This window comes from Vigna unguiculata, unplaced genomic scaffold (genome assembly GCF_004118075.2).
Source record: "Vigna unguiculata cultivar IT97K-499-35 unplaced genomic scaffold, ASM411807v1 contig_539, whole genome shotgun sequence".
NCBI lineage: Eukaryota > Viridiplantae > Streptophyta > Magnoliopsida > Fabales > Fabaceae > Vigna > Vigna unguiculata.
The window spans coordinates 198444-217819 of record NW_021011256.1 but is presented as its reverse complement, the minus strand read 5'-3'; the positions used below and the strand labels follow the sequence as shown (position 1 = coordinate 217819).

Sequence of the window (19376 nt, the reverse complement as noted above, 5' to 3'; positions counted from 1 at the left end):
TTTCTATTCTCATTATTTTTTGATGATTTACTGTAAAAGAACCTCATCACTAGTGATAAAATTTATTACCTTTCATTAACCAATGTCCATCAAATTGATTTTTATTTTACTTTTTATACAATAAATATATATAAATTTTAATATATAAATAAGATAGATGATAAAATAAAATATTTTATTAAATTTAATATAAATAAAATAATAATCTATAAATATAATTTTAAAATATATATAACATATATAAAAAATAGAATTAAAATTTTTTTGGGGAGCCATGGCTCCCCTTGTCACAACAATGGTCCGCCATTGAAAAGTCGTATGTGTGGCTATGAATGAGATTTTTTCTATCTTTCAAGATCCACCCAACAATATAGTGCCAGAGCCAAAATAAGTGATTTTAGTTCTTATACAAGTTCTAAAAAGACATATTCCACCTTTTATACTCATGTCATGATGATCCAATCTATGTAATCAACTTAACATGTTGGTTAATTGTATTATCAATGTGGAAAGGATTCATTCTTGAAAAATATATTTTTGAAAATCCAAGTGAGTTTAAATTACTTTAAGGTTGTGCGTTGAAGATGGTGATAATCCATGTGAATTGAGCTTAGATTTCATTGTTGTTATACCTCCCTAATGAATCTTCCCCTAAAAAAACCTATCACAAAACTCTTATTGTTGGTTTTTAGGTTTTTAATGTTTAGAAAATATATTTTAAATGGGTAAAAAATGTATAATATTCCACATTATTTCATACATAAAGCAAATGTAACAAACGTTTAGTAATATCTCAATCTAACTCTCTAAGTCTAAACAATAGCCTAATTTTTTTTCTTCATCCACTAAATAATATCTAATAATTAAAACATAAAACACTCCTAAAATCTAATTCAAATTATATATATCTAGACATATATTTAACTCTAATTAACACCTTTGGTCTCTTAAATTTCCATACATTTTGCGTTCCTAGAAAGTTGAGATATTAGAAAGGGTCTAAATGAAAAAGCAATGGTAGGGAGCATGAAGTGATCCCAAGAGTAGAACTTGGTAACATCTAGATTAGAGTTGTTCCTTCAATTTCCGGGTAAGAGTATAAACTAAGGAAAGAAAATTGGGAATGCCGTATGAAGTCTGAGAAGCAGCACTATGAAGACCTGGTCAACAACCTCACTGCATACATAGTACAAATTCAATGATGTAACAGGGCATAACCAACCTTTCAAAATTTCATTGTCATGTCTACAACAAAACAAATAAATACAGTGCCATGCTGAAACTAAAGTTGACTGGTAAACAAACAACCAGTGAAGAAAGATTAACACGACCAAAGTCATAACCAATGAAGAAAGAGTCACACATGATCAGAAATTTAAGCCCAAATTTGCATTATTACTCGATACAACAACAATGGGTTCTATCCAAAGGAACAACATTTAACAGTATATGTGGCTAGGTATAGTTGAAAAATCTATCACCCTTCATGTAGTGAGATTGTATCAATGAAGATCTCAGATAATACTCAATTCAGGGTACTTCTCACTAGGACTACTCTGGTTGCCTGCTATGTAAGTAACTTTATCACTGTGTGATACCTGAAATAGAGAAAAATCATGATGTGCCTCAGTAAATTGTAAAATAAATATTTTAGAGATTGAATGGATAACCTTTATAGGAAAAATGAAAGAAAGGAAGAAGAAGAGACCTTATCCACCAATATGTATCATGGGCCTATTTGCAGTCTTTGCTATATCAAACATGCCAGCATGTGAAGCTTTCTTCTTCTTCACCTAGAACAAAGGAAAGATAACATTAAGAAATAGGATAGTACAAGACCACTCATAATATTGCTTACCTAAAGTTGGACACACAATTTCAAGTAGTCTATGATCCACTATTGACTATGTTGTTCAAAAGCAATCAAAGAGCTTACTAGGACAAGAGCAAACAGATGGAAAATCATAGGAAAGAAGTGAGTCAGTAACATATTATTCAATGGAAATGCTCACGTTAGTCTAGAGGTTGAAGGTGATAAGTTATGATGCACTGATACCTCAATCTGTGTCATGTATTCATGTTTGACACGTATCAATATCTGATACTTTACCGATATTTATCAATAAAGTATCTAATCTATAAACTTGTAATACTTTTTGTGATAAAAATAATTTATAACTTTTTATTTTGACAGTTTTTAAGATATTTGATTTTAATTTGAATTCACACAATAACAATATATATTTATCATGTTTTAAGGTTTTTGTAAAATTTTTCAATATGCATATATAACGTATCATACCTTATTGTTTTCAAAATAAGTGTATTGATATATCCGATACGTACCATATCCGATACACGCATCATATCCATGCATCATTATAAGAATAGTTACATTATAAGGGTCTACCGATTGCCAAATGAGGCTAAACTTCACCTAACTCTATCACCCCCACCCACTTTTTTCTCCATATATACATAATCTCTAACTAACTCCTTTTCAGTTAGGTTGTGGGGTGTGTTGTCCCTTCTTGCTATGCTCCTCTTATTCCTAAAGTATATCTTTTTTAATAAAGGTTCACTACCATGTTAAATTAAAATAGCAGTGAGTGAAATTCTATTGCAGCAGCATCATTATATTAAAAGGATGATAAATCCTGGTAAAGAAATAAAAACATTATAAATCATTACAACACAATTGAGATTTAGCAATAATAATCAGAAGAAGTGCATACCGCTGCTCCTATTATCTCCCTAAGTTCATGATCCTCTGCACCACATCTCAAAGGATCTCTTAAACTAACCTGAAACACGATCCATATAAGAAAATCACAAAAATCTTTTAATGAAGCTCTCATTAAAGATGCTATATGTATGCCATGACACGTTTTATTGTCCCGACTGATGTCAACATCCATACATACATCAAGCACCTTTAACTTGAACATAAATGGTAGAGATAACATCCATAATGACCGGCATGTCTTGAATAGGGAAAATATTTATCAGTTTCATTGATAAGAAAATAGAATATTAGTGCGCCTAAAAATCAATTACAAGTAATCAAATAAATAGAATATCAAATGAAATAGCATGTGCAATGGAAAGAAGGGCAAGACAGTGCATGTTCAATCCAAAATATTGTATGAGGTAGAGCCATATTTTAATGTTCGCAAAGACCATGTCCTAATGTGTATCAAATCTTCCATTTACAGACAAATATCAAGATTCACTACAGGAATCCACTTTCTGCAGGGAACTTCAATCTTTGTAAACAAATATTTGAAGTTATGTTTTTCTATTATGAGTTGGCAGATAGTTTCCCTTTTCCCCATTATCGAGTATGTACCATATCAAGAATTCAGAACTGACATAGACATCACAGTTTCAAAGTACTAATCCAAAAGTAAACAACTCCCAGAACCATACTCAGCCATTGAAACAGCTAACTGCAAGAAATCAGTCACACTCCTTAAAAAACAAGACTGCTAAAAGTTTGCATAGAAAGTCTTGATTTTACTTGCCAAAAAATTTATAGGCCTTAAATACCAATTTCTTAATCCCGAGTCCTTCACCCTCATCACCAAACTATCCAATTCATTTACCGGTACATTTAGAAGGCCTGCAATTAATATGATCTACGATGCCCTGATACTCAAAATGGAAACATCAAGGTGTTTGTTCCCATGTCAAATACTGATACTTCTCCATTCATATCAATTTTTTAAATTAAATTGCGATCATCATAATCATGAATTAATGAGAAATTACCCCCACTCTCTCTTTCTTCACCGATATTATGCATCTATAATGTTTTGCTAAGAATCCAAAACATAGCATATCCTAAATTTCAAAAAGATCATCGTATTCCTGTAGTTGTACGTACTCATGTCGTACTAAGCATCCAGACTTCATATACTATCATCAAGTTTAGCGTTACAGATTCACCAAAAACATTAAGTATTCAAATAGAAGTGACATCACAGATTTTAGCCCAATTACCATCACCAGGTTTAGGGGACAAGCATAGTACACTGAGCTTTGATGATTTGAATATAACTTACCTCCGAAGGACCAAATAAACAGACTTTGAAGTTTCCATCAGCAAGTAGCCGCAATCTATTGCAACCAGCACAGAAATGCTCAGTCATTGATGTGATAAACGAAACTCTACCTTCATGCCCATCTATTGTGAAATTTTTGGCCGTATCTGTAGGGTGATCCTGATCTCTTTTTAAGCTTGGAAACTGTTTCATCTGTTTGGTAATGATGGTTATAAAGGGTCTCTATCTGCTATAAGAGAACAACAAAATGTAGTATAAAAGTTAGGCCTCCAGTCTGAATTCTACCTTACCACTGTATCCAACATTTCTGAGTAGGGTACAAGTTTCTTGACATTCCAAACATTCCCATCAAAAGGCATGAACTCTATAAAGCGAATATCAATTGGCTTGTCCCGGGTCAGCTCAACAAAATCACAGATCTCATCATCATTGAATCCTCGCATTACAACACAATTGACCTGAAATGCAGAGAAACATCAAAGATACCTTAAAATTCATCCATCAGTGACATGAAATTTACCTGAGGTTATGCACCCTTGTTGAAAAATTCATTTGATTAACTTAATGAATTTGAGCAAAAGGGTAGCTGCTCATGGGAAGGTGATCAATGAGAAACACTAGCAAAAAGTAATGATATGTAACCAAGAAATACCTTAACTGGATTAAATCCAAGGTCTATGGCAGCATTAATTGAATTCATAACTTTTTCATGCCCTCTGCGTCTGGTCATAAACTCAAACTTTGCAGGTACCAAAGTGTCTACACTAATGTTGAGGGAAGTAAGCCCACAATCTTTCAGCCTTGGAAGTTTTCTCGTTAAAGCAATACCATTGGTAGTCATGGACAATGTTCTCAGTCCCTTCAAGTTTGATAATTCCAAACATATGTCTTCAATATCCTTTCTAACAGTTGGTTCCCCACCCGTCAAACGTATTTTAGTTACCCCGGAGCTTACAAACAGATTTGCCAATCGTAGAATCTCAGTTTTTGTCAAAATTTGAGGGCTAGGAGTGAGTTCCACACCTTCTGCTGGCATACAATACTGACACCTTAAATTGCACCTCTCTGTTACAGATATTCTCAAGTATGTGTGAAGCCTTCCAAATGAATCTACCAACATATCAGAGACGGAATTATCCTTTGGCAGATCTTCAGACACCGAAGCACAAGATGTAGTGGCCAAAGCTCTTGTGGCACATTCATTCAAGTGTCCACCGAACAAACCTTGACGAATACTATTGGCAGCACAGAACGAACTCACATCACATTTCAACTGCTTCAAGAAAATTAGTGTCACATGCCAGCCACATTTTCATAAACAAAATTTGAACACATATAAACTCCACCAAAACCCCAGATTAATAAATTCTTAAACAACAAAAAATAATCATCTGGGTATCAATATTTAATCCTTCAAGTACGCATACGGTAAAAACTTAATTTATATTAAAATGGAACAACTAAGTGATTGATTTTTGCATTTTCTAGGTTGGTAGAACCAGAGGAGGAGTACAAGTTTATTACTGAATTTGCACATATATTAGTACCACCAACCCCAGATTAACACACAAAGCATGAATCTAGCACAGGCTAACCAGTACTCTTAGGACAAGAAATAAAATAACAGTTCTCATCTGCATGTAAATGGGTATCACTATAACTTATCATTGAAGTGAGCATTCGATAAAAAAAGAAACTGAATTGAAGTACAATGAGGGGGTTTTCCATGATCCTGATAGAACAGGGAAATTATAAGTTTATACCCGAAATTTGACATGGCATGAACGATTCAGTTAACTTCATAGATGTGTTCCAAAACGTCAATTTTCAATCCATTACAACCAACTTGATTGACCAGTTACATCACCAAAAGAATAAGCTAAACAAACCGAGAGAGAGAGAGGGGTCTCACCGGAAAGGAATTTGATAGGTTAAACCCAATTGGGTAGTGAAAGAATTTTGATAAGTGTCGCCTCATGGTTGACGCTGAAACAATGAATTTGGACAAAATATTGAGTTGGGGTTGGAAAAGTTTTTCTCTTTTTTAATAATTTTTGTCTGGGACACCAGAGACTCATAACATATGTATCTATATATACAAGGTAAGAGGAAGTTCTGAGATGTTGTCGTGTTTGTTCTGAAGGGTAAGGTGACAGACACTGTGGCAAAGAGACCCGAAAGTGCAAAGTGCCGACTCCATTGTAATATATTATATTCTATCCACACTATTAAAAAATTATTTTTCTTAAGGGCCATATGACCCCAAACATTTTTTTTTCCTAAGGGATTAGTTGGTTCCAGTTTTAGATATCCACCACAGATTATCTTTTCGAGATTTTTTAAGATGTGGAAGTATATGGTAGTTTTCAACTAAGGATGTAATTGTTGATTTAATTGGATTTTGAAACTTAATTATTTGAATTAGTTTTTCAATTAACTATTATCATAGAAAATTAATTATGAATTGATTTTCATTTAACTATTGTCATAAAATATTAATTGTGTAATTATGTAAATTTATTGAAAGGTTGTTGTAAATAGAGGTTAGAATGTATTCACAATCCTAAATCAATCCAACTTATCGCAAATTCGAATCGAACTCACCAACTATAGAGAAATTTTAATTTTACATTTAAATTTAGAATTATAAATATATTTAATCTAAAAAATTAAATTTATTTTAATTATAATATAATAAATATATAAAATAAATTAAAAAATATTTTTTAAGTAAGTCAATCCATTTAATTGTTGGGTTAAATCAAGTTACAAAATTTTTAATTTATCAAAAAATAAGAATTGAGTTAACTTATTTCTGACTCAACTTGTTGTGACTTATCCCATTCACTCTTTACAAGTGCTTAAATTGAATTGTGAATTGAAAAATTATTTATAAAAAGGTATTTGAATTTAGTGAACTTGTAGGGGAGAAAAAAAAATCTGAAATAACGATTGCAAATTAAGGAAAATATATGAATTATAATGGTGATCGAAGCTTTAATCATATCTCCCCACGATGGGAAAGTTAATCGCATCCACTGGCTTTGATAAAGGTAAACTTAACGGATGAGAATTTTTGTTATTTTATTTTGTTTGGTATATTATAAAAAAATCCGTAATTTTGGTTATTAAATATTTTTGTCATAATTTTAATAGTTTAATTTTTCATTATATATAACCTTAGTTCCAAATCTTTGTTTTAATTTTATATTATAATTTTGTTTAATTTTTAACTTTAAAAATTACTAAATCACTATCAATGCACATTTATTTAACAAGTCTTTGTGCTACTATTTCAATTTTTCAAATACAATATGTTTTTTTTTAATTTTATTATCTTATATTTTACAAATTTCGTATATAGAACTTGTTAGACCGATGAAAATAATATGTCTTGGTCTTGAGAAGTCTCACATCGCCTAATATAAATTAGGGAGTGGGTGTTAGTGGTTATACAATGGGCTTTAAGTCCATGATGTTCTTTGTCTTAGTTAAAGACATTTTAAGTTTGTATTTGACTTTTCTTATACTCTTGTAGTAAAATGTTGTGAGGTTTTGTTAAATTCTTGTTTTGGAGAGTGTGTGTGTGTACTTGGAATCAAAAGGCATAAGAGAGTAGTCTATGTGTTGTACAAATTTTCACATAGTGTTATTCTCTAGTTGTCATTAGACAATGGTTGTGTTTTTTCTCCGATTTTAGGTTTCCATGTTATATTTGTGTATAATATTTTTTTTATCTTATTTCTCTATTAGTAAAGTGATTCTCATGGATAAATACAGTAATATTCTTAATTGATAATGCATTTTTCCCAACAAGTGGTATCATGGCTATGGTTTGGTAGAATTTTTTCTTAGTATGCTTTGTGGTTGCAGCTTAGATCCATATTCCACATCAGAAAAAATTAATTCCTTATTGTTGGAGAATCATTCTTATTTGTTGAAGTTGTTGTAAGGCCCAATTTTTCCTGCCCTAGCATTTTAAGGGTTGCCTTGCGTCTGTTGGGCCTGAGGGTTGGCCCAAAGGTTAAAAACCATTCCTAGTTCCCTAATTTGCACTTTTCACTCTTGTAGAAGAATCAGCCATCACCTTTGCGCCTCTCGTACGGAACGCTCCGCTAGGGTTTACTCTGAACCTTCTTCGAGCCAACTCAAACCCAGCTCCTGCTCACCTCATTGGCCATCATTAGGGCCGTCGTGTTCACTATGTTCGTGTCGGAGTGTCCCGCTAGCTTGTTTTCCAGGTAAGGGAAGCTAGGACCTTCTGTTATTTGTGTTTTTCCGCTGTTTTGGACGTCTTTTCGTGTCTGTATGGATTGGTTGGTGTTGTGTCCGTTTTGGATCGAGTTAAAGCATGATTTGGTTCGTGGTCTTGGCTGCTGTATGAGAAAACAGTGGCGAGTACTGGTTTTTTCGCCCAAGCGAGGTAGTCTCGCCTAGGCGAGATTATCAGAGGCTCGCCCAGGTTTATGTTACGTGATTTGTCGCCTAGGCGACGCGCGTTCTTTTTGAGCGAGGAGTGCTCTCGCCTAGGTGAGAAGGGACTCGCCTGAGCGAGACCTCGCAGGGTTCCCTGTTCCCTCGTTGTGCCCTCGCCTAGGCGAGATGGGACTCGCTTGAGCGAGAGGGTCCCTCTCGCCTGAGCGAGCCCTGTTGGCTTGAGCGAGACAGCGGGCAGGTTTTGATGTTGTTATTGAGTGGTTCACCGATATGTGGCTTGTTTATCTGACTCAAATGCCTTACTGGAAGGGTTGTGTGATGATAGCATGATTAATATGTACATTTGAAATGGAAATGGCATGTTATTTGATTGGGTATGAATTGGAAAGCATGAATTGTATGAATTGTTAATTGTACATGATATTTGTGTTATGGGAAATTCTTGATTGGTGGGTGGAACATGTTTAAAGTATGGGTAGGGCATAATTCCATGACTCTTGTAGTGAGAGATCTTAGTGGCGTCTCATCGATTGGACGTAATTCCATGGACCCTCTTAAGGGGAGTCCCTGGTGGTGCCTCGACAAAAGGACGTAATTCCACGGGGGGTCGTGGTGTTGCCTAAGGGCCAGGGCGTAATTCCACGAAGGTCACGTGGTGGTGCCTCCTGTAAGGGTATAATTTCGTGAAGGCCTCGCGGTGACGCCTCATTGCTAGGTCATAATTTCATTACCATGTGGTGGTGCCTCAGTTACGTATCCGGATAGCTAAATCTTAGGGTTTTATATGAATGGGTACTGCATATGTGGGTGTCTGCTATGTGTGTTTGAATGTGGAATGGTATGTTGAGTGCCTGATATAATGACTTCTTCGCTAGCTTACCCTTTCACTTGCTTGTGTGTTATGCGTGGTCTCTTCCTTTGCAATGATCATCAACCTTGTTGATGTGAGCAGATGTGAGAACCCCTGGCAGTAGTGATGGTAATAAGAATGCTGCAGCTTAATGGATTGGACAGGTGTTGGGCCCACTGTGGGGCCCATTACTGGAGGATTTTATTATTTATGTTTTCTTGTCCGAACAAGACCTAGTATCTTTAATTGTGTTCTTTTCAGTACATTTCTGGTTGGGCCATGGGGCCCTTTTCTTGTAATCCGGGTATATTTGACGTATTGTATACTTTCTACCCTAAACCTCGTACCCTCTGAATATTCATGTATGTGATGTTTTATCAATTGAGGTTATTCAGTTTTTGGGATGTTACATTTATGGTAACAGAGCGGTCAACCCTTAGGTCTGTGGACTTGGGTGTCCACTTAGTTTTCTCTGTGTCGTTCTGGGTATTTTTCGCTAATTCCTGTCTTATCAAGTCTAATCAAGTGTTTTCCTGTGTGCCAGTGAACTATGGCACCATCCCGTAGAACTCCGCAATCTTCCTAGGGCGATGTGCCAGATATCGCCAGAGCGATTGAAGCAATGGTAGCTACTATGATGCAGCAAAGTACGCAATGATGCAACAACATGAAGCATCAATGCAACGACAAGCGGCAGCGCTTGAACAGCAGCAGCTGGTGATGCAGCAAATGGAGGCTGTCAGGGCGGCTGCTGAAGATGCTCACAGGCAGCATATGGAGGCCTTCCGCCAGTTGGAGGAGAACAGGGTAGTTGCCCCTACTTTTGGCCCGGAGCCACGACCTACGGCCAGGGAGTGGAGTCTGGAGGACTTTCTGAAACACCACTCAGTGAAGCTTGGAGGCAAGACCAGTCCAGACGCAGCAGACCAGTGGCTGAAAGACCTGGAGAGGATATTTGATGCCAAGATGTGCCCAAAGGAGAGTAGACTGGCGTTCGCAGTGTACATGCTCAAGGGTGAGGCTGAGCACTGGTGGGTCAGCATGAAGTCTATTATGGAGGAGAGACAGGAGCCAGTTACTTGGGACGTCTTCAGGAGGAAGTTCCTCTCCGAGTACTTCCCTGACAACGTCAAATACGCTAAAGAGGTAGAATTTTTACAGTTGACCCAGGGAAGCAAGTCGGTGACTGAGTATGCAGAAAAGTTCAAGTACCTCAGCCGTTTCTACACCATGCCACTAGACGAAGAGTGGCGATGCCAGAAGTTCGAGAACGGCCTCCGTGGAGACCTTCGTTTGATGGTGACCCCGCTATCCATCAAGGATTTTGCCGCCTTGGTGGAGAAGGCAAGGGTCATGTAGAAGATGAAGGTAGAGGTGGAAACTCAACACTCATCCCAGCAGAGAGTGGGAGGACCATCTGGGTCCAGGCACAGGCACGAGTAGAGGAGGAAGCCCTACACTAGGCCCTATTTCCAGTCTCAGGGGTCTAGGGAGTCTTTTTCCCAGTAGAACAGGATTCAGTGCTACCAGTGTGGGGGACCGCACAAGAGGAATGTCTGCCCCCAGCTTGCAGGCTTCAAGAAGTGCAACAATTGTGGCAAGGAGGGCCACTTTGGGAGGGACTGCCCCACCCTTGCTAGAACAGTGATGCGACCTCCAGTACAGGCTCCTACACAGAACCAGCAAAGGCACAGAGGCAACAGGCCTCAGGCGACCGACAGAGTGTACGCCATGACCGGAGCGGAGGCTGCAGGCTCAGGTAACCTTGTTATAGGCCATTGTTTGATAGTTGGGAAAGCTTGTTGTGTGCTATATGATTCTGGAGTGACACACTATTTTGTGTCAAATGCATGTGTGGAACGGTTGGGTCTGCCGGTGTGCGAGCTACAGTGTGAGCTTGCGGTGTCTACCCCGGCGTCGGGTTTGGTCAGGACGTCATCCTTGTGTGCGAGGTGTCCAGTGGAGGTAGAGGGACGCAGGTACAAAGTGAACCTAATCTGCCTACCTCTACAGGAGTTGGAGGTAATCCTAGGGATGGATTGGCTCTCTGCCAATCGCATTCTTATAGATTGCCGAGAGAAGAGATTGTTATTCCCAAACTCGAAGGAGTCTGAGTTGTTATCATCCCAAGGGGTTCTGAAGGAACTGCGAGGTGGTGCACAATGCTTTGTGATCTTCACGCATCTAGAGGTGGAAAGAGGAAAGATGGAGTCTGCCAAACCAGTAGTGCAGGAGTTCGGGGATGTATTCCCAGAGGAAGTGTCGGGGCTACCTCCTCACAGAGAGGTGGAGTTCTCTATTGATCTAGTATCGGGGACGGGTCCGGTGTCGATGACTCCATACCGCATGGCTCCAGCAGAGTTGGTTGAACTTAAGAAACAGATAGAGGAACTGATGGTGAAGCAGTTTATCCGACCCAGCACTTCGCCTTAGGAGCACCAGTGTTGTTGGTGAAGAAGAAAGACGGAAGTTCACGTATGTGTGTGGACTACTGGCAGTTGAACAAAATGACGATCAAGAATAAGTACTCCCTTCCGAGGATAGATGACTTGATGGATCAACTACATGGGTCATCAGTGTTCTCGAAGATTGATCTGCGGTCGGATACCATCAGATTTTGGTAAAGGCCGATGATGTACAGAAGACGGCCTTCAGGTCCAGGTATGGCCACTACGAGTATGTGGTTATGCCTTTTGGGGTGACCAACGCTCTGGCGGTGTTCATCGACTACATGAACATGATCTTCTGGCATTTCCTAGATAAGTTTGTTGTAGTCTTCATAGACGACATCCTTATCTATTCCAGAACTCAGGAGGAATATGCAGAACACCTAAGGTTGGTGCTTGGTGTTTTGAGAGAGAAGCAATTGTACGCCAAGTTGTCCAAGGGTGAATTCTGGATGGGTGAAGTTCAGTTTTTGGCATGTGATATCGCCAGGGGATTGCAGTGGACCTGGCGAAGGTCGAAGCAGTGGTAAAGTAGGAAAGCCCTAAGTCTGCCATAGAGATCAGGAGTTTTGTGGGGTTGGCGGGCTACTATAAGAGATTCATAGAGGGATTCTCCAAGATAGTGGCACCCCTGACACTTCTTACTCGGAAGGACCAACCCTTCACTTGGACGGACAAGTGTGAGGAGAGTTTCCAGGAGCTTAAGAGAAGGTTGACCAGCGCACCGATACTAGTAATCCCAGACGTGGGGAAACCTTTTGAGGTCTATTGTGATGCCTCTCACCTTGGGCTCGGCTGTGTGTTAATGCAAGAGAATAAGGCAGTAGCGTATGCTTCGAGACAACTTAAGGTGCATGAGCGTAACTATCCCACTTATGACCTGGAGTTGGTCGCTATAGTTTTTGCCTTAAAGATTTGGAGGCATTATCTTTATGGTGCACAGTTCCGGGTGTTCAGCGATCATAAGAGCCTCAAGTACCTATTCGATCAGAAAGAGCTGAATATGAGGCAGAGGAGGTGGATGGAGTTCCTTAAAGACTATGACTTCGAACTGTTGTATCATCTGGGGAAGGAAAACGTGGTAGCAAATGCCCTGAGTAGGAAGACTGCACATCTCATGATTAAGGAGGTGGAACTACTGGAGAAATTCAGAGACATGAGGCTACAGGTAGAGTTGGGGTCCGAGGCCATTAGGTGTAGTACCTTTACTATATGTAGTGACTTCTTGGACTCAGTCAGGGAGAGGCAGTTATTGGATGCCAATTTGAACAGGGTTAGAGAACAACTTGGATCAGATGAAACCAAAGACTTTGCTTTGGGTGATGATGGCATACTGAGGTTCCAGGGCAGAGTATGTATACCTGATGATACGGGGGTAAAACGGTTAATTCTTAAGGAAGGACATAAGAGTCATCTTAGTCTGCATCCTGGCATAACTAAGATGTACCAGGATCTCAAGGAAACCTTTTGGTAGCAAGGGATGAAGAAAGATGTGGCTCAGTTCGTGTCAGCATGTTTAACGTGCCAGAAGGCGAAGGTGGAGCATCAGAGGCTCGGTGGGATTCTACAGCCTTTGGAGATACCAGTATGGAAATGGGACAGCATCTCCATGGACTTCGTGACTCATCTTCCACGACTTTTAGAGGACATGACACCATCTGGGTGATAGTGGATCGATTGACCAAGAGTGCCCACTTCTTGGCGATGAACTTGAGGATGTCCATGGCCAAGTTGGCCCAACTGTACGTCAAGGAGATCGTGAGGTTGCATGGTGTACCTTCGAGCATAGTTTCCGACAGAGACCCACGATTTACATCCCGGTTTTGACAGACCTTACAAGAGGCTTTGGGGACCAAGTTGACTATGAGCTCAGCCTACCATCCCCAGACTGATGGCCAATCGGAGAGGATCATTCAGTCACTTGAAGACTTACTGCAGACGTGTATATTGGATCATTTGGGGGCTTGGGATGAGGTGTTACCCTTGATAGAGTTCACCTACAACAACAATTTTCATGCGAGCATTGACATGGCACCATATGAGGCTCTCTATGTATCAGGATGGAGAAGCGGTGTTGGTTGGACCAGAATTCTTGGAGCAGACCACCAAAAAAGTGAGAATGGTGAGGAACAGAATGCAGGCATCTCAGAGTAGGCAGAAGGCCTATGCAGACCGTAGGAGGAGGCCTTTGGAGTTCGCAGCTGGCAATCATGTGTTCTTGAGGGTGACCCGAACCACTGGTGTGGGAAGGACTCTCCGCTCAAGGAAACTTTCTCCTAAGTTCCTTGGCCCATATCAGATCACGAGGAGGATTGGGTCAGTGGCTTATGAGATAACTTTACCCCCTCAGTTGGTAAACCTTTACCTAGTATTTCACGTCTCACAGTTAAGGAAGTACGTATTTGACCTGACTCATGTGTTGGAAGCCGAGGATATACATATCAGGGAAGACCTCACAGTGGAAGTACCACCCATCGCTCTAGAGGATAGCAAAGTTGAGGAACGCCGAGGAAAGGAGGTCTGCCTAGTTAAAGCATCTGGGATCAGAGGCGGTGACTCGACTTGGGAGTTAGAGGAGGACATGAGAAAATCACATCCACATCTGTTCACCTGGTGAGTCTTATTTTCGAGACGAAAATTTTCTTGTTGGGGAGAATATAAGGCCCAATATTTCCTGCCCTAGTATTTTAAGGGTTGCCTTGCGTCTGTTGGGCCTGAGGGTTGGCCCAAAGGTTAAAAACCATTCCTAGTTTCCCTAATTTGCACTTTTCACTCTTGTAGAAGAATCAGCCATCCCTTTGCGCCTCTCGTACGGAACGCTCGCTAGGGTTTACTCTGAACCTTCTTCGAGCCAACTCAAACCCAGCTCCTGCTCCACCTCATTGGCCATCATTAGGGCCGTCGTGTTCACTATGTTCGTGTCGGAGTGTCCGCTAGCTTGTTTTCCAGGTAAGGGAAGCTAGGACCTTCTGTTATTTGTGTTTTTCCGCTGTTTTGGACGTCTTTTCGTGTCTGTATGGATTGGTTGGTGTTGTGTCCGTTTTGGATCGAGTTAAAGCATGATTTGATTCGTGGTCTTGGCTGCTGTATGAGAAAACAGTGGTGAGTACTGGTTTTCTCGCCCAAGCGAGCTACTCTCGCCTAGGCGAGAATATCAGAGGCTCGCCCAGGTTTTTGTTGCGTGATTTGTCGCCTAGGCGACGCGCGTTCTTTTTGAGCGAGGAGTGCTCTCACCTAGGCGAGAAGGGACTCGCCTGAGCGAGACCTCGCATGGTTCCCTGTTCCCTCGTCGCGCCCTCGCCTGAGCGAGAGGGTCCCTCTCGCTGAGCGAGCCCTGTTGGCTTGAGCGAGACAGCGGGCGAGTTTTGATGTTGTTATTGAGTGGTTCACCGATATGTGGCTTCTTTATTTGACTCAAATGCCTTACTGGAAGGGTTGTGTGATGATAGCATGATTAATATGTACATTTGAAATGGAAATGACATTTTATTGGATTGGGTATGAATTGGAAAGCATGAATTATATGAATTGTTAATTATACATGATATTTGTGTTATGGGAAATTCTTGATTGGTGGGTGGAACATGTTTAAAGTATGGGTAGGGCATAATTCCATGACTCTTGTAGTGAGAGATCTTGGTGGCGCCTCATCGATTGGACGTAATTCCATGGACCCTCTTAAGGGGAGTCCCTGGTGGTGCCTCGACAAAAGGACGTAATTCCACAGGGGTCGTGGTGGTGCCTCGGGGCCAGGGCGTAATTCCACGAAGGTCACGTGGTGGTGCCTCCTGTAAGGGTATAATTTCGTGAAGGCCTCGCGGTGACGCCTCATTGCTAGGACATAATTTCATTACCATGTGGTGGTGCCTCAGTTACGTATCCGGATAGCTAAATCTTAGGGTTTTATATGAATGGGTATTGCATATGTGGGTGTCTGCTATGTGTGTTTGAATGTGGAATGGTATGTTGAGTGTCTGATATAATGACTTCTTCGCTAGCTTACCCTTTCACTTGCTTGTGTGTTATGTGTGGTCTCTTCCTTTGCAATGATCATCAACCTTGTTGATGTGAGCAGATGTGAGAACCCCTAGCAGTGGTGATGGTAATAGAAATGCTGCAGCTTGATGGATTGGACAGGTGTTGGGCCCACTGTAGGGCCTTTACTGGAGGATTTTATTATTTATGTTTTCTTGTCTGAACAAGACCTACTATCTTTAATTGTGTTCTTTTCAGTACATTTCTAGTTGGGCCATGGGGCCCTTTTCTTGTAATCCGGGTATATTTGACGTATTGTATACTTTATACCCTAAACCTCGTACCTTTGAATATTCATGTATGTGATGTTTTATCAATTGAGGTTATTCAGTTTTTGGGATGTTACATTTATGGTATCAGAGCGGTCGACCCTTAGGTGTGTGGACTTGGGTGTCCGCTTAGTTTTCTCTGTGTATTTGGTATTTTTCGTTGGTGGTGCTTGTGTGGCTTAATGAGTGATGCACGATGGAGATCTGATATGTGTGAGTCGCGGTTTACGGCATGTGCGTAGAGGAAGTGCTCTACCGGTTATAGGTATTGTTCGTGTGGTGTAGCTTACATATCCGAGCTTACATGGAGTGCACTTGAGGTCTAGTGGTTACTATTGTCGTGAAGCACGATCTGGTCTAACGAGTGGTGTAGTGGCTCATGCATGGTGCGATAGAAGTCCATATAGTGACGACATTTCGTGGCTTGTGCGACAGTGGTACGTGGTTGGCGATTGTTGCATCTTGGTGTTATGACAGTGCAGTGAAGGCTGGTTCTCTAGCAAAGGCTGCTAGGGCAGGGTCCGGTGTTATTCCCATGGTGGTGGTGTTGTGAAGAATGTTGGTTTTGCTATGTAAGACCCGAGAAATTTAAATAATTAATTAAATAATTATTTAATAAATGCGGGTAGTATGAGCCTTTAAGGCATTTAATGCGGATTGCTATGATATGGAAAAGTATTAGCTCAAGTGGTTTAGAGTACTTTAATTGTGTGAAAGGACTTGAGTTCAAGTCCTATGTATGCCAATTGTGTGTTACTTATTTGTTTTCATTTTTAAATATATGTTGAGCATGAATATGAAATGATATAATCATTTAATTATATTAGTCATCACAAAACATGAATTGGTTAAATGGTTGAACATTGATTTGGTATTTGTATGGTTATGGGTTGAACCCTTGGAGAACCCAAATTAAACTTTATTTTTATTTTTGCTATTTTGGGTTTTGGCTTGAATTTGAAGGGTTAAGGGAAACCCTAGATGCATGGGCAGCCAAGGGAGGCTGAAAAACGGACCATAAAGAATCAATGAATGATAATAAACATTGCCATTAAACCTTAAATTCGTTTTTGGTTGTTATCTAGCTTTAAGGCACCTTTAAAAGGCCAATGTGAGGTAAGAAGAAGGGTTTTGGCAAGTTGTGAGTGTACTCAGAAAACAAAACACGAATTTTGAGAGTAGTAAGGTTGGAGTGAAGCTTTGAAGCTGAATTGGGAGAGAAAGCCAAAGGGAGATCATTGAGGATCAAGAGAGAATTCACAACAATTCCAAAATTTAAGCCAAGGGAATCAGGTTAGGGGAGTTATACTGCGTTTAATTGTAGTTCTATGAATAATTGCATGATTTATAACTCATTATGTATGATTTATCCCTTGCATTGCTTGAGAATCGTGTTTCTAGAATTTTTCCAGAAACCGCCTGGTGGGTGATGAATTTTCGCCAGGCGACTCATACCATTTCAACTGCATTTCTGGGTTGCGAAGGGAAACCGCCTAGCGGCACGAATGAGACCGCCAGAATTAACCCAATTCTGGGTTTTTTTTTATGAAGGGCCTGGCGGTATTGATTGAACCGCCAGGCGACGCGAGCCATGAGGCTTGGTTTTGATGTTTTTTTCTGGATTTTGGGCAGATTTGGACTAGTAGGAAGTGTAATAAGATTATTAATTAACCAAATCGAATTGAAAACTTGTGAAATTTGGGGCGTGATAAGAATAAAAATTGGGGGAATGAGACATACTCACATTTTAGGGTTTCATAATTGGGAGTTTCTATAGTGGTAGCAATCTAAGGGGAAATGTGAATGAATACGTGAATGGGAAGTGTTAGGAATGAACTGGAGTCCCAATAACTGGGTTCATATCCTATGGACTTAGAAATTGAGGGAAATTAGAGTTGTTGTGAAGGGGGTAAGGTTCGCAGGTGCAGGAACCGCCTGGCGGCACCCCTTTAGCCGCCAGGCGCCATACCAGGCGATGCACGTGGTGTTTTGTTCACGAAAAAGCTGTTTTTCGTACTTTTCGCGCACAGAAACTGCCGAGCGGTATTTAAGTCCCGCTAGGCGCCACATCCTCACTTCTGGGCGCTAGGCGCCACTATGTTCTTCTAGTTCGCGCAGTTTTCGTAAAACTGCATAACCTAGTTCGTTAACCGTCCGATTTAGGTGAAATTTTGACAGGTGGTCCATAACATGTGGTTCTTCACTTTGAACGGTGGAGATTGGATTTCGAGGTCAATTGCTAGAGATATACGTTACTCAATATTGCTGATTTTGGAGTCGTTAAAATGCATGAATAACCTCTTGATAAGTTCTAGTAACTTCTAATGAAGCACGATTGGGTTATGTGGTATGTCTCTATCAATTTGAATGTTCCTTTGGGTTAGTCACATGTAGAGAATTGGTTTGGTGAAGGCATGGGTGTCAATATTAAATTGCATTGGTGCATAAGATCATGTGCTTAAAATTGTTAGAATGCTCCTGCTTATATTTTGTTTGAGCACGCTTGGGATTGTCTATATGACTACGGGATGAATGCACATGTGAGGTGCTATAAGGCCTGGAACATTATAGATGGCAATGCCTTTCATTAGGGGTACTCTAGAATGAGAGCAAATGAGAGCAACCTGTGTGAAGTGTGCTTGAACCTAAACTAAAACCAGTATTGTGCAAGTACTGGTGTAGCGCCTAACGGTGGTGATCGACCCGCCAAGCGACAACGTAGAAACAGGGGGTTCAAGATCACGGTGGCGCCTGGCGGTAAGGAGAGGTGCGCCAGGCGGAGTCTGTAGTTTAGTAAATACTAAGGCACGCGGCGCCTGGCGGCATAGGAAGTCCTGCCAGGCGATAGTTGCAGTGGTAGTGAAGATTAAGGCGCTTGGCGGTACGTGTCCCCTGCCAGGCGATCTGGAAGTGGCAACGCTTGGCGGTACGTGTCCCCCACCAGGCGATTTTGCTGTAGCAGATTGGTGTTATACTTGTTATGATGTGCGTGATCTATAAGGCTTCTAGGATATTTTAAAGGTCGGCTTGCTGGTGTTCCTTGAGTTGAGCTCAGAACGTATCCCTTCTCGGGTAGGGGTTAAGCACGTGACATTCCTCGAGTTGAGCTCGGAATGACATCCCTCGAGTTGAGCTCGGAATGGCGGATGAACACGAAGTACCCTTGAGTTGAGCTTGGGTTGGCGAGTGTTGCTGGTGTGGGTGTGCTGGTTGTGGCCAATACGGATGGGTCTAGATAGATTGCCCTCCACAGTAGTTAGCTGACGAGTTGGTA

The 19376-nt window shown here is 40.5% G+C and overlaps 2 protein-coding genes across 2 annotated transcripts; one reads left to right on the top strand and one right to left on the bottom strand.

Annotated features, from left to right (window-relative positions):
- Positions 1–1377: 1377 nt before the first annotated feature.
- Positions 1378–5370, bottom strand: LOC114172390 (GTP 3',8-cyclase, mitochondrial-like). Its single transcript, XM_028056877.1, has 6 exons — positions 4717–5370; positions 4355–4522; positions 4065–4256; positions 2736–2804; positions 1709–1793; positions 1378–1598 (listed from the first exon to the last, which is right to left on the bottom strand). Exons 1-5 carry the CDS (start codon positions 5182–5184, stop codon positions 1710–1712), a joined length of 981 nt encoding a protein of 326 aa, XP_027912678.1. The 5' UTR covers positions 5185–5370; the 3' UTR covers positions 1378–1598; position 1709.
- Positions 5371–10005: 4635 nt separating this feature from the next.
- On the top strand, positions 10006–10710 carry LOC114172393. Its single transcript, XM_028056881.1, has one exon. It carries the CDS (start codon positions 10006–10008, stop codon positions 10708–10710), a length of 705 nt encoding a protein of 234 aa, XP_027912682.1.
- The last annotated feature ends 8666 nt before the right edge of the window (positions 10711–19376 follow it).

Excerpts from the sequence above, each read along its gene's own strand:
- LOC114172390 (XM_028056877.1), bottom strand. The coding sequence starts at position 5,184 with ATGTTGGTAGATTCATTTGGAAGGCTTCACACATACTTGAGAATATCT. Across the intron at positions 4,523-4,716 it reads TTGGATTTAATCCAGTTAAG|GTCAATTGTGTTGTAATGCG; the intron begins GTATTTCTTGGT and ends TCTGCATTTCAG. Across the intron at positions 1,794-2,735 it reads GGGAGATAATAGGAGCAGCG|GTGAAGAAGAAGAAAGCTTC; the intron begins GTATGCACTTCT and ends CCTTTGTTCTAG.
- LOC114172393 (XM_028056881.1), top strand. The coding sequence starts at position 10,006 with ATGATGCAACAACATGAAGCATCAATGCAACGACAAGCGGCAGCGCTT.